General features: G+C 40.6%; 1 protein-coding gene across 1 annotated transcript; it reads right to left on the reverse strand.

Moving 5' to 3' along the window:
• Nucleotides 1-4484: 4484 nt before the first annotated feature.
• On the reverse strand, nucleotides 4485-5263 carry LOC119659998 (60S ribosomal protein L32). The gene is made up of 3 exons (XM_038068374.1): nucleotides 5169-5263; nucleotides 4893-4995; nucleotides 4485-4825 (listed from the first exon to the last, which is right to left on the reverse strand). Exons 2-3 carry the CDS (start codon nucleotides 4983-4985, stop codon nucleotides 4514-4516), a joined length of 405 nt encoding a protein of 134 aa, XP_037924302.1. The 5' UTR covers nucleotides 4986-4995; nucleotides 5169-5263; the 3' UTR covers nucleotides 4485-4513.
• Between the last annotated feature and the right edge of the window lie 10417 nt (nucleotides 5264-15680).

Here is a 15680-nt window from a genome sequence, read left to right on the forward strand (position 1 = left end):
TACACTTGCCACCGAGAGAGTTGCCGAGTACACACTAGCCTTTACCGCCCTGAACCGAAATTAAGTCTCAAATCCGTTAATGGAAAATTGGAACTTATGTCCCTCGCCTTCTTTATTCTGTGAAACAATTCATCTGATCCTTTTAGGGGCGAAAACTGACGTTTTAATCAGGACTAGAATCAAAGCGACACGTTACGAAATGAAAACAGGAATATGACCGGTGTGCAATGATCCAAATTCCTCAGGTTTCCAAACAACAGAAATGGATACTTTGGTTCGAAAAACTGCTTCTCTCTCTCTTGCATCCCCTCTGAAAGGAATAGGTAAGTTTTTGATAATGCTCAATGAATGAATATCGGTTAAAAAGGACCAGACTGAGAATAAAAGTTAACTTACACTTTCACCCGAATTATGTGGCGTTGTGGTGTTTTTTTTTCAAAAACTTACAAAGAGCGACGCCATAGGAGTTTGGATTTTTTCAATTTATTTGCGCAGCGCAGATCATTAACGCCAGTTGCAGTTTTCACAAAAAGCAAATTGAGAATAGCATAGCAAAGGGTCCATTCCAGTCAATTTCCAAATATAAAAATTTATTATTATGAACTTATCGGGACGCGCTGGCTTTTGAGTTCTAGGCTCATCATGACCTCTGTCCCTTATCGAAATTTTTGGTTGACCAATTTCTGAAAGTGAGTAGCAACAACTCAACAACTGCGGTAGCTGATAAGTACATTATGTATATTAGAATAGACTCCCCGCCTTATTTTCACTAATGATGTTAATCATATCTATAGTTCAATCTAACAAAACTGTCAAGACCATTTTGAAAAAAAAAAATGTTTTCTTTAGATTATCAGTATTTGGAATTTCAACCAAATTCAAACGCACCGAAAACGTTGCGCCATGTTGTGACGTTACAAGCCAAATCAAAAAACTTCGGTAGGCAGCTGGCATTCGCTCACGAAAATATGAAAGTATCAAAGTTAATTTCGGGGATGAAATGTCAAGAAAGACGATAAAATTATGTTCCATGCCTTGCAATACAAATAACACCACAAAAACCCGTTGAAAACCGTAAGCCGGTTTCTTTGCAGTCTGATTGATACTGTGAGGATCATTTCAATTTATAAACTAAGACTCCAATCTTAATTAATAATATAGAAATGCGTTTGAATTTTTTGTCACTATTATTCATTTATCATGTTTCAGTTGAAGATCTGCTATAGCTAATAAACCCACTGATGATAGACTTGTTAGCCCTGATGAAGTAAACAAGTGGTTACCGAAATATCGGGGTTTGCAAAAATAAAAATATCAACACTAGGAAATAAGAAAAAACAAGTTTTTTATTATTTCAAATAATCGCTGGAAACACCGCATAATTACACTCAGATTAAACCGTATGTTTTGAAGTAGCTAAAATTTAAACTGTCCGCCCAGTCACGTCATATGAAGTGCCAGCCAATCATTTTCTTTACCGACTTATGAGAATTTGATTTTTAAATTATTATAATTAAGGAATGAGCATTCTGAATTTTTTTTTTCAACGGATATGTTAATTGGACAGCTAAAATTACTATTTCAGCCTAAAAAAGAACATATAGTTGTTTTTTTAATGGGGGGCGTCTGAAAAATTGATTTTAACAGCAAAATGGTGGGCCATCCAAAAATTGTTTGGCTTTAAGAAAAGGTTTACCACGGTATTTGAAGTGAAGATTAAAGTGTTAAAGGTGAGTGCAAGTTGAGATGCAGCTTGGTAAGGTAACATAACGTCGCTCAAGATGACTTTTTGTGAAAAAGAGAAATGAGTGCAATAGCGAATGTTCGCACGCAGCGTGTTCTAGTGCAGCTTGGGAGCTACCGTGAGCTGCCTATGTTTGTGCTCATGTCGCAGTTTTCACTAACGACTGCAACCTGCATTGAACCTTTCCATATACCAGATATCATATATATACCATATACTCATACCAAATTTCGTGACATTCGGTTCAGCCGTTTCCGAGTAAATCGGGTGCGACACAGAAATTGAACCGATTTTAGTAAGGTTTTGTTTCACACAATAGTGGCAGCCTCTTGATTTTTTTTCAGTTTTTTTCTTTTGGGCCGTTTTTGAGAATGGCCCTCCCCCCAAACTCCTCGCCTTTCCAAAAAATTTCAAAACCAACCAGCTTCGGAAAGTACTAACCGAGACCTTTCATTTGATACCCCACATGATTATGTTCGGTAAATAAAAATGTACCCCTTTTGCATGTATGGGGACCTCCCCTATAATTGGACGTAACAGGATGTAACTCACTGTATGCATAAGTGTTCGCAGTTCCCACCTTTTCATCAAATTTGGTGTCAATCGTTGCTAGTCTCTGAGAAAAATGCGGGTGACGGGTAGACAGACAGACAGTAAACCGAATTTAATACGGTTTTATTTTACACAAAACGAATTTAATACGGTTTTATTTTACACAAAACCTTAAAAATAATAAACGTTGTATTTGAAAAACCATATAATTCTTGTAAATGATGCCTTCCAGTCCACGGATGCACATGTTGGGACCATAAAGGCCGAGCAGAATTGTGGCGACATCTGATATCAGGTACAATCCTTTCATACTTGATTTCTACATCCACCAAGGAGAGTTTCAAACCCCACCGGTAACAAAACAACTATAAACTTTAGATTAGAGAGACAGTATGCTGTACATGTTTATACACGAGTGTATAAATCCTTATGTGAGGCATTGAACGCCAACGCACTTACCCGCCATCGGTGGTGGCTCCAGCCAATGTGCTTCAAACCCCTTTATCACTTTCCGAGAAGCTTGCACCCCTCCAACACTGTTTACTCCGCGTAATTTTAGGATGACCAACCTCAATGTGTGACTTATCTACTATCGCTTCCGCCTCCTCATCTCATGGGTATATTGCCCAACCGGTGCACCGGTATCCTCTCAGGCCAAAATATGTCGATGACACGACGCAGACCGGAGTTAATGAAAGCTTAGAGCTTCTGAGTAACAGTGGCGGTCACCTTCCGTATGCTACTCCTATATACGAGGGGGGACTCATGAGTTCCGGGAATTACGCTGCGGTGGGGAGAGAGGGTGGGGGAACCTATTGTCTGACCACATGTCCGTTAGTGTTACGCCACCGGCGTCAATGTGCGAAGTTGTGTTGCTGTGAGTGCAGTGAGATTTTTTAGTAAAACAACTTTTTACGTTATGGGGAAAACGTAATGGCAAATTGTCGAGAACCGAACCGAGAACCGAAACTATTGTAATGCTTAAGACTGCTTATGGGGATGCCGCCTTAAGTAAAACCAGAGTTTACGATTGGTTTTCACGTTTTAAAAATGGAGAAATGTCTATTGAGGACCAACTTCTTTCAGGACGCTCCTCAACGTCAAGAACTGATAAAAGTGTCGACAAAATCAATGCCTTCGTTCGTGAAGACCGTCGCCGAACCGTTGATCAACTCTGTGAGATGTCGGGAATGTCATGGAGTCCAATTCAGAGAATTTTATCCGAAGATTTGCACATGAGAAGGGTTGCAGCCAGATTCTTCCCGCGCCTTCTCACAGATGAGCAAAGGGAGCGTCGACTTCAGGCATGTTTTGAGCTTCAAAATCAGCTCGAAGAGAACCCTGAATTTTTTTCCAAGGTGATTACTGGTGATGAATTGTAGTGCTATGGATACGACTCAAAAGGAATGCGTTTTGCCACTGTGGAGGAGATAAAACAAAAATCGCTGGAAGGCTTAAAGGACATCCCGATGAGTGAAATGTTGTGAACAATGGGAGAATCGTTTGGAGAAGTGCGTTGTAGTCAAAGGCGAATACTTTGAAGGTGATCAAAATTTGGTGTAAAAATATTGAGAAAGACGAAATTCCTGTTTTGCAAATCAACAGTTTTTTTTTATCATTAGAAAACAAAATTCTTCCACTTGTCGCCACTTTCAAGTTAGGTTTTAAAAATTCACGAAAGTCCCTAAACCGAACATTTGCCGAGGAGATTACCATACAACACTCCCAATGATGGCGAACAACAGCCAGCTCCTAAAGTCACACAATTAAGAAAAAGTAAAATCAGCCGACCGTGTCGACCGATGAATCCAATAGCATTCACAAAAATAGTTAGCCGAAGTTGAGGCTTAAAACTTTAAATTTATATTTGAAATGGCAACTGGGAGGTGCAGATCAAAGGATCGACACGATTAGATAGAGATACTACATGCGAACACTCGATCGACGTACACTTTCCCCCAGAGTATTCCATTGCATCGAATATAAAATGCCTAGAACAATTGATCCCTTCTGTTGGATTTTCAATATCCCGGTACTTATGAAACAAAAATTGCAGAGGACGTCGACAACCCGCGCACTAGCTTCGCAAAGGAAAGCACTTTTACCTGGCACTTTATCACATTCGAAAATTCAGTCACCACACATTCACTCTTTTAAATTTTCGCCAGTTGGAATGAAAACGACATCATTTCATCTTATAAAAGAACAATTTCATGTTTATTCATTCTCCTGTGATCGCAGGCGACCATTTGGATTTGTCACTCTGATTGACAGTTGCTTGGCGCGTTCTACAATTTCCTTGCGCTTCTTCGACGAAACTCCATGTGCGATCTCAGCGCAGTAGATGCGATTTTGCATCATCAAGACCTCCAATTCGCGAACGTTGTTGACTCGGAACTTCTTGAAGCCAGTGGGGAGCATATGGCGAGTACGTTTGTTCGATCCATAACCAATATTTGGCATCAAGTACTGTCCCTTGAAGCGGCGACGTACACGGTTGTCAATACCTTTTGGCTTCCTCCAGTTTGGCTGCAAGTCACAAGGAAAAACATGTTAACTTCACTTTCAAGGATTGCCGCAGCTCAAGGATACTTACTGCCAATTTAGCATATCGGTCTGATTGATGGCGAATGAAACGCTTTGTGCGCTTCTTCACAATTTTTGGTCGGTATGCTGGGCGAATCGTCATTTTGGGTAACCTAAAATGACAACAAAACTTGTAAAGTCCAATTCACTAGGAAATCAAAACATTTCTGAGGAAATCATTGCACGCGAATGATATGAGTGATGTTTGCTATAACTTAATATCACAATTGCATATTATTCCGGACAGATGATGGTAATTTTCGAAGATTTTTACAAAAGTACCCACCGACTATTTGAAGGTATTTCAAAAAAGAAAGTGAAGTTGGTATTGTGTTACAAATGACAGCCGAATCAAGTCTGCCAACATAACACAATTCAAATAGGAAAAATGCATAATATGATACTAATAGATTTTTGAAAAATTACAAGAGTACGAATAATAAGGCATTTTCATAAAACAAAAAAATTGGGCGAAGTTGATAAATCTTATAAAAATCGTTTCATATGACAAAATCTGTGTAGATACAACCTATAGTAGCATTAGTTTATTTCGTGAAAGAATAACTACGTCGACTTAGGCTCACGAGAAACTTTGTTTTGATCTTTTAAACACGTATCCTTTACCGATCCGTGGATTCGCACAGTAACTTGAAATTCAAACAAACACAGAGATTTCGCATGCGTGGATCTCTAAAACTACAAACCCGAGTACCGTGATCAAGAGCAAAGATCTGCGACGATTCGCCTCAGATGTATTGTGAGACGCAACCTTTAAGGTTTCCTCCCTATATTAGCATACTCAGGTCATTGCATTAGAGGATGTACCTTATTAAACTGAGAACAGCAGGTTACGGGAGGAAGAGAGTGAGAGGAAGTCCTCAAATCAAAAGAAATTTAGCTAAAATTAATTACTTCAAAAATAAAATTATAAAATAATATAATGATATAAACTAATAAAATAAAATAACCGCAATAAAATAGTAAAATAAAGGTAAACTAATAAATCAAATCAAATAGAAAATATCATCATCGATATCAAACAGGAAAAAAATAAAGTAAAATGAATTAAAATATATAGAAATCATTCAAAAAGGAAAGAAAAGGTTAAAATATCTCTCATCTAGAATTTCAGAGTTGGTTCCCCCCTTGGTGATGTATAGCACATCAAGTACACCTATGCGCCATCGCTCGCGCTTTTCAACACCTCCCAAGGCTTCATGAGACACTGGCACCCCCTCTACTGTTCTGCGCCAAGTGCCCTTGGGACGTCCCACCCTTGGAAGACTGGATTCCACTGCATGGTGTAGCTCGTAATGCAATTGTCGCCCCTCCTTAATATGTGACCTACCCACTGCCAGTCCCGCTTTCCGATCATGCGTACGAGTGCCAGGCTTGTGCTCCTACAAACTTCCTCGTTTGAAATATTGACAGGCCAGCGTACTCCGACGATGCGACGCAGACAGCTATTGACGAAAACTTGGAGCTTTTGAGTAACCTTGGAGTTTACTTTTCATGTTCTACTCTCATATAGCAAGACAGGAAGAACACTAGCACAGCATAGCCTCAACTTGACCTTGGTGTTGAGATAATTGCATTTCCAGATTCTAGGCAGCAGCGAAAGCTGATCGAGCGCTGTTAATGCGTCGGGCAACATTCATTTCGGTGTCACTATCGGCAGAAACCACGCTTCCTAGATGTACAGATTGATCGGCGCGTTCGATACTTTGCCCATTAATGCAGATAGGGAGAAAGAGCATATAAAGCGAAGATCTATGCTCCGCGCACTGTTCCGAATGATCCGCAAGGTGTTGATGTGGTCCATGCAAAAAGGTCCCGAGCGGAAACCGGCCTGCCTGGAAGCTGTAGATCTGCAGTAACTGTAGGCACAGTGATAAATAACTCTGCGAGAAGAGACCGTCAAACCCAGCGACTTTACTCCGCATGTTATGGTGACTAACCATTTCATCCACAAGAGGAGGAACCTCACCGAATGTGATACTGTTAAAAACCGTTGTTGATCATCGTGGATGAGAAGTCGACCGTTGATGTCCTTCACAGTGTGGCGCGGCAGGATTCGCAGCATTCGAAATTTATTTCGAATGTTGCGAGTGCGAGCGAATAGATGGCGCGGATCTATCCACTTTGCGTAGCACGCCACGGGAGTGGAAGATCGCAGAAAAGTGTGCCATGAGTTGTTGTCTAAAACGTAGTAGACACAAAAAATTAATCTAATGCAGTAATTATGTTTTTCGTAAATGTCTCTGATTTGTAATATTAAGTTCGAATATATGAATAAATACTGAAGTCTTTTGAATTAAAAATAGGAAAACGGAAGTTGAGTCCGCCGACTAAGATTTGGTCAAATAACATGTATAACTAATTTAATAATAAATGTTAACTTAAATATTATAATAAATATAAGTAATGTTAAATACTTAAACAGGACCATCGAAATATTCCTGACCACACGCAAGCCCCTTCTTTATGCGTTATACATTTCTGAAATCATTGCGATCTGCAGTATCTTCCGCTTTCCTGATTAGCGCAATAACACGACGCACACTAAGCTGAACTTCTCGAGATATCGCTCGGTATCAGAGTTCGAGCGCGTCACGGCCGGCAGGTTTGCTCATTTACATTTTCAATTCAAACCTTCAACACGAATTCTTAAAAAAGTGGTGAATATATTTCGATGATATACACTCCTTATTTCTTTTGCCAAGCACTCAAAGAATTATATAAAAAGATGAGCATCTACTAGATACCGCATCCCCCTAACATCATATCCCCGCACGAAATCCCACAAAATAACCAACCAAATTGGAAATTTCTACCGGACTTCTCACAAAAACCCGACAATTTGTCAACCGCGAAGCTAAGACTTTCCTTTCTATTCCCACTGCGCTTCTGGAAAAACTCAAATGTTCATTAACGCGATACCGTCGTCCTCATTTTCTGCAATTTGGCAAACGTCTTCTAAAATACGATGTTCTTCAAGAATATCAGCCAGGTGAAAATATGGTGGGCCCCACTATTACCCCCTTTTTTCTTTGAAATTTCTGTAGCCCATATTGGGTTATGAATAAAAACCTACAAACATGAATATAGAAAGATTTTTGTTTTGCACCGTGGAATTGACCCTTCAAGTTCAACTTAAAGAAATTATAATGTATGATATTTCTCGAAAGTTACAAAATATGGTTTGACTAAGAGGAATTTTCGACTTAAAGGAATTCGACTTAGAGGTTGAATTTTATATAGAAACGGGAACGAAAATGAAAACCCAAAAGTTCGAGTTAGAGAATAATTCGACTTATAGAGGTTCGACTGTATATTTTTTATGCTATTTGTATGATAACAGAGGTCCGCCAAAACGCTACAAAATCGGTGTACCTATTCTCAGGTTCTCACAAGGTAGCTAACGAAAGAAGCTCTGAGTACTTAAGAAGAATTTGAACTCTTTAAATTGAAGAAATATTGCTTCCCTCAACATATGCCATGCTACTGCGCCAGGTGTGGTTGACTCGTTATAAAGGTCTATGACAACCATTCATGACATTCTAGGTATATTATAATTTATAGAATAGTATCGGAACGAACAATCAAATGAGAATAAACACTGAAGCCATCCACAACACAGCCCTCTGCAACGCCACAGTCAACAGAGATCCTAGAGATGGAGCATCAACAAATGATCTTCACAACCACCTGAAGAACATTATCATTGATACGGCCGCACATATACTTGGCCCCAGCCGCAAAAAGAGTCGGAATGGCTGGTTTTACGATGAATGTAAGCTAGCAACGGAACGGAAGAATGTAGCATACCGAGTAATGTTGCATTCTTAAAGAACGCGGGCACGCGCGGAGACTTCTCACGAATTCCGGCGAGCGGAGAAACGACTTCACAGACGGAAAAAGGAAGCCTGGGAGAACCAACAGGTCTGTGGGCTCGAAAAGTAGAGGGAGCAACCGCGTCAGGCGCGCAAGTTTTACCAACAAGTCAGCAGGATGAAGTCTTACACACCTTGATGTTCATCCTGCCGATACAAAGTAGGAAATCCGACAGGATGGGCATCTTGGAGCGGTGGGTTGAGTAGTTTGATTAACTACTGAACAACCAGAACTTCGGCGAGTTGGAGGTCCCGCCAACTGCAGACGACGGACAAATATTGCCACCACCAACGAGGCATTATCTGTCTCATACATAAAAAGGGAGATATCACATAGTGTAGAAATTATAGAGGTATCACATTGCTGAGCACCATCTATAAGATATTCTCCGCTATCTTGCTAGGCCGGATATCCCCATACGCTCAGAACATCATTGGCCCATACCAAAGAGGCTTCACTCCAGGCAAATTAGCAATCTCTGCGGCAAGCGATGGAAAAACTGTTGGAATATGGACATCAGTTGCACCATCTTTTCATCAAATTTAAGGCCGCTTATGATAGCATAGCCAGGGTATCGACATCATGGGAAGAACACCTTCATCTAGATTGAGCAGGCGGCGCGAGATCTTGGGCTGCACATCAATGAAGGCAAGACAAAGTATATGGTGGCAACGTCAGCACCACAAATCAACCAACCAACAACATCAAATCGCACTGGCCAAACAGGAAGAATAAAGATAGGAGACTACAACTTTGAGACCGTTGATAATTTCTCCTATCTAAGGTCGAAAATCACAACCGATAGCAGCTACGACGATGAAATCCGCGCACCGTTGTTGGCAGTCAACAGAGCCTATTTCAGCTTGCAAAAACTGTTTCACTCGAAACGTCTCACCATAGGGTCAAAGCTCTTACTGTATAAGACTATGATCTTGCCAGTCCTTCTGTATTCCTCAGAGGCTTGGGTTCTTAGCAAGAAAAATTGCGAACTCTTGGCCGCGTTCGAGAGAAGAATCCTCTGAAGAACTTTTGCCTCCCTACATGAGGATGGACGATTCCGTAGCCTACATAACGACCAAATCTATGAGCGATACCATGACCGTTAGGTTGTGGAAAAAGTTCGGCTCAATAGGTTGCGGTGGGCGGGTCACTTAATCCGTATGGATGAGGAAAAAGAAGACGAGACAGACCCTGCCTGAGATGGAGCGATGGCGTAGGTCAGGACGCCAGACAGCTTTTAGGGATATCGAATTGGTGGACCTCGGCGCAAAACCGGGATGTCTGGAGTTTCTTATTAGAGCAGGCCTAGGCCGGATACCGGTTGTTGCGCCGTTGAAGCAACCCTCACAAGTCCCCAATTCTGATCCAATCATCCGCAAGAGGAGAACCAATTCCATCGATATACATTTCATATATGTATATACAAATACAAAATACACCAAAATACATTTTCGTGACTAAAATGATATTTCAATATCTAAAGAAATTTACGTTTCAATAATTCACTTCAAGATCAAAAAGCAATGAAAAAAACTTACGTCATATTATTGTCTTCCGGAAATATAGAGATAAATCAAGTTCCACAGGCAAATAATCGCATAGAGAGTGAAAGTGAGTCTGAAGCTGCACAAATGATACAATTAACTTCGAATCAAATCAACAATGCAGTAGCAAAGAAACTTATTTTTGCTCAAGAAATCACGTAATTGTGTGGATTATATTTACAATTTACCCATACGAAAATGTCTAAATACGAATGTACATATGCATGTAAATATCTACTTACCCAGCTTATAAAGATGCAATTCTGAAGAGCAACAACTTCTTCGAATCCGGTTCAAAATTTAGCAACTTTTTGGCATTGAAAGCGGTTGTATCTCTAGAAATAAAATGCATACAAGTATAAAGTAGTATGTTAAATTTTTTGTTTCAGATGGAAATAACAATTATAGTATTATTTGTGTGATGAAATATTTCATGAGAACAAATAACTTTTTATATTTAAAATAATTAATGGGACTTGAGAGGGGATTTATGTAACATACATACATAGATTTCTTCAGAGAACTTCCAAAGATTATAGTTCCGAATGGAGCAAGTGCAAGTACCTCATATCTTCACACTAAGGTATGCTGCCAATATATATTATATTTATATTATGTTTATAACTTTATTAACAAAATAATAAGCGGGAAATTTAAAACTTAGAGCATAATATGGGCTATATATTGGTCGAGACTTTTCTTTTGCTACACATACATTGGAAACGAATCCCCTTTTTAAGGGATCTGATATTTGTTCACAAGAAAAATGGAAGGCAAGAGGTTCCCATGGTACCAGTATACCTCTGGTAAGGTTTCGTGAACGAAGCCATCTCAGATGAGTCCACTCAAGCATTGGAGCATTCGCCTACTGCATCACGACCAGCAAGCCAAGCCGTAAATCCAGCGTTTCCCTGTGTCACCACGTGGAGGTTTTCCTCGACATTTCGTTTTGGTCTGACCGATAGAGTTGCTGCCCTGCCTTCCTCACCGCCACATCAAAACACTAGTTGTGCTAACAGATGTAATTGCTCCAAATGTCGGCTGTGCTTATGGAAGTGGAGGATGAACAAATTCTTCAGTTGAATTCTGCTCGAAATATTCCCGCCGTCGATCGATAAGCAAAGTTCCATTAACGCAACAGAAATGTTCAATATCGTGTGTGAATTGGTATCAGCTTTTAAAATATCGATACAGATCTCTCCCCCCCCCCCTCCCTCCAGTTTGTCGTAAAGATCTTTGTAATAGACCGCTCGTGTAACAACGATCACTTTATTTGCTACTCAATTGGCATTCTTGTAGATTTGCAAATTGGCCAGCGTTTTATTAAAAATTAATTAAATTAATTAATTAATTAAAATTAAATTAAAGGTCATAGGGTACGATGATAAAATGTTGGCGTCTTAGAATATATGTGAGTCGATTTGCGTTTTACTGTTCCCACTATAAAATGTAAGAAGATGAAATAATCGTTTGATGAACCATGTATTCAAAAGTACAAGGTCGGGAGTGTTACCAAAATCAACTATACGCTCGCCATCCTCATTGCTTTTTTCGTATGGGACCTGTTGTCGTCTGGCTTTTCACCCACAACACCATTAAATTCGCCTGCCGCGACGATATAGTAATCTCCAGGAAGTTCATCAGCCGATCATCAAATCGTTCGACTTCTCCAATGGTATCACGGAAACTCTCAGAAATGGCAATATCAACACCATATTGAGAGTGTGGGCTCCAAAATAGAGAAGCTTGCAGATTTTGGCACCACATCATCGAGTTTCTTGTAGACTTCACTACGAAAAGAAACGTCCGAGTATCACAATAATCCACATTACTCATACTCATACATGAAATCATATCCAGGTTGCATTCTACAGGCTTAAAGTCGGGTACTCATTTTTGTTTAGGAATGCAATAGGGTTGGTTTCAAGCCGACGACTTATGTATTAGGGGCCAACGACCCCGAATGATCCACGTTACAATCGAACAAGTTCGCAGGATCGTCTCTGAGATAAGGAATGCACTGGATTATTGTTTAACGGTCCACTTGGATGTGATGCAAGTCTTCGACAAAGTGTGGTGTAAAAGTCCTATCTTTAAAATAGAAGTTGCTTGCAGTACAGTTGCAATACAAAAGTTTCACGTCTCGTGACATCATAAAAGCTAGAGTATCCCAAACAGCATCTTCGGTCAACACTCTACCACATCTACACTTCGGACTCACTAACTGACTCTATTCTGTAAACCTCAACTTTTGGACATAATATTTCTATTTTAAGTAGAAAATCCTACTTAGGACGAATTGAAATGCCTTACAAAGTGGGAAATCCGCCTGAATAAAACCAAGGGTGGTCACGTCACTTCCGCCCCGAAGCGACATAACTGAGCTAATGTCTCAGTCAAATAAAGTACCTAGGTATGCACCTATATGGTCGAGCCATCATATCGCCATTATGAGCTTACGAAATTCTTTTCGAGAGTTCAGTGTACACATGGGATATCGAGTTACACAGTGAACCTAACCTATACATCCACAGAGAGCAACTACTTTGAATATGGTATCAAAATTCTCACGATACCCATGATGGAGCATAAAACCTGGGGAACGCCTGCTGAACCAACACCAATATTCTGCTACCGTATGCTTCCTGGTCGAACGCTGCCTAGCAGCTAGCCCCAAGGGGTCCGGTTTCCTGAAGAAGAGCCACTACACCATATGTTATAATGGTCAGCCAGTAAACCATGTGCTCGAAGTTCGCTTTTTAGCCACCCAGAAGAAGAAACCTGCTGTTATCGGCTTATGTTTTCAAGCAAACGGCTGCGCACTCTGCACTTGCGAGGCAAATTTAGAAATATAAGCCTCATTAACGTATACGCCCCTACAGAGGAGACTGCAAAGGAAGATACTTTCTACGAGGCAGTAGAACAAACTCTCGAAGCCTGTCCCAGGTATGATATCAAAATCATACTTGGTGATTTTAACAGCCAAGTATTCAAGTATTCAAGCGATACGTTGGCTCCCATAGCTTACATAGGGATACCAATGTTAGCGGATTGCGGATTATTCAGTTAGCGGTGTGACACGAAATGGGTGTTGCAAGTACTTGCAAGGGAACGGAAGAATGCTGCATACCGAGTAATGTTGCATTCTGAAAGAACGCGGGCACGCGCGGAGACTTATCACGAACTCCGTCGAACGGAGAAGTGACTACACAGGCCTGGGAGAACCAACAGGTCTGTGAACTCGAAAATAGACGGAGCAACCGCACCAGGCCCGCAAGTTTTGCCAAAAAGTCAGCAGGATGAATCCTTATAAACCTCGATGCCCATCCTGCCCAGACAAAGAGGGAAATCTGATTTCCGGCGGAATGAGCATATTTGAGCGATAGGTTGAGTACTTTGATGAACTGCTCAACAATCAGAATATCGGCGAGTTGGAGGTGCCGCCAACAGAAGACGACGGACCAATACGGCCACCACCAAATATAGAAGAAACAGTCCATGCAATTCATCGGCTTAAAAATTATATGTCGCTAGGAGCCGTAGGAATTATAGCCGAATTGGTTAAATATGGAGGCGACCAATTATACCAAGCGGTTCATCAACTTATGCTCAATGTGTGGGACAGCGAATCAATGCCTAACGACTGGTAACAAGGTATTATCTGACCCACACATAAAAGGAAAATATCACACAGTACAGCAATTATAGAGATATCATGTTGCTGAGCACCATTTATAAGATATTCTCACCTATATTGCTAGGGCGGATAGCCCCATTCGCCCAGTAAATCATTTGCCAATACCGAAGAGGCTTCACTCCAGACAAATCAGCAACAGATCATATTTTCTCTCTGCGGCAGACGATGGACAAACTGCTAAAATATGGACATCTGTTGCACCATCTTTTTATCGACTTTGTCCCGGCGAAATTGATAAGAATGACTAGGCTGACCCTGACCAATGTACGATGTCAGAGAAAAGCAGCAGGATCACTCTCGAGACCATTCAACATCAACAGCAGTTTAAGACAAAGGGATACTCTATCATGCGTCCTCTTTAACCTGGCCCTGGGAAAATTGGCCTGTGATGCTCTTTAAGTCCAACCAACTACTGACTTATGCTGACGATATGAACTTCATGGAAGAATGACCCGAGACATATAAATTGCCTTCATCCATATCAAGCATGCGGCGCGAGATCTTGAGCCGCACATCAATGAAGGCAAGATGAAATATATGGTGGCAACGTCAGCACCAAAAACGAAAGAACCAACAACATCAAATCGCACTGGTCAAACGAGAATAATAAAGATAGAAGATTACAACTTTGAGACCTTTGATAACTTCTACTAAGGTCCCCTCTAGGTTGGGAAATGACAACTGGTAACAACTGCGACGGTTGTTAGCAGCCAACACAGCCTATTTCAGCTTACAAAAACTGTTTCGCTCGAAACGTCTCAGCATAGAGTCAAAGCTCTTACCATACAAAACAATGATCTTGCCAGTCCTCATGTATTCCTCGGAGACCTGGGTTCTTAGCAAGAAAAATTGCAAATTCTTGGTCGCGTTCCAGATAAGAATCCTTCGAAAAATTGCCGACCCCTTACATGAGGATGGGCGATTCCGTAGCCTACATAACGACGAAATCTAGAAGCGATACACCCCCTGGTTGTGAATAAAATCGGCTCAATAGGTTGGGATGGGCGGGTCACTTAATATATATGGATGAGGATGATCCAGCCCGGAGAGTCTATAAAGGCAATATATGTGGTAGAAAAAGAAGACGAGGAAGACCCTGCCTGAGATGGAGCGATGGCGTAGGTCAGGATGCTAGACAGCTTTTAGGGATATCGAATTGTTGAAACTCGGTACAAAATCGGGATGTCTGAAGTTTCTTGTTAAGACTGGCCTAGACCGGATGATGACGATGAAAAGAAAGTGCGATATATGCTCGAAAATAACATAAACCTATATAATGGGAACAATACTCCAGTCAAAATCAAAACGGCGCTTTAGGAGTCATGAAAAATTGCACTACACCGTAGCTATTAAGAATTCCGATATAGATAGAATAGGTAATTTTCTTAATTTTTAAAGCAAATCTGCGTTACTTTCAGTACTTCCTAGTTAAGTGCATTTACTTAACAAAATAGTATTTACAATTTTGTACACTAAAACGCGGAAGTTCAAAGTGCATCAACCCCTAATAAGCCTACCGAGCATCAATGCTTTAATTGCATCGCTTTTGTGTTTTCTAAAGGCTACAACTGTCTACTTGAATGCTTTAGGGAAGAATGTAAGGTCGGACTATATTTTCAGTAAAATAAAATAATTAATTGCGAACAACAAAGCCTGCATTCAT

This window comes from Hermetia illucens, chromosome 6, assembly GCF_905115235.1.
Source record: "Hermetia illucens chromosome 6, iHerIll2.2.curated.20191125, whole genome shotgun sequence".
Classification (NCBI taxonomy): Eukaryota; Metazoa; Arthropoda; class Insecta; order Diptera; family Stratiomyidae; genus Hermetia; species Hermetia illucens.

Excerpts from the sequence above, each read along its gene's own strand:
- LOC119659998 (XM_038068374.1), bottom strand. The coding sequence starts at position 4,985 with ATGACGATTCGCCCAGCATACCGACCAAAAATTGTGAAGAAGCGCACA. Across the intron at positions 4,826-4,892 it reads ACCGATATGCTAAATTGGCA|CCAAACTGGAGGAAGCCAAA; the intron begins GTAAGTATCCTT and ends TGTGACTTGCAG.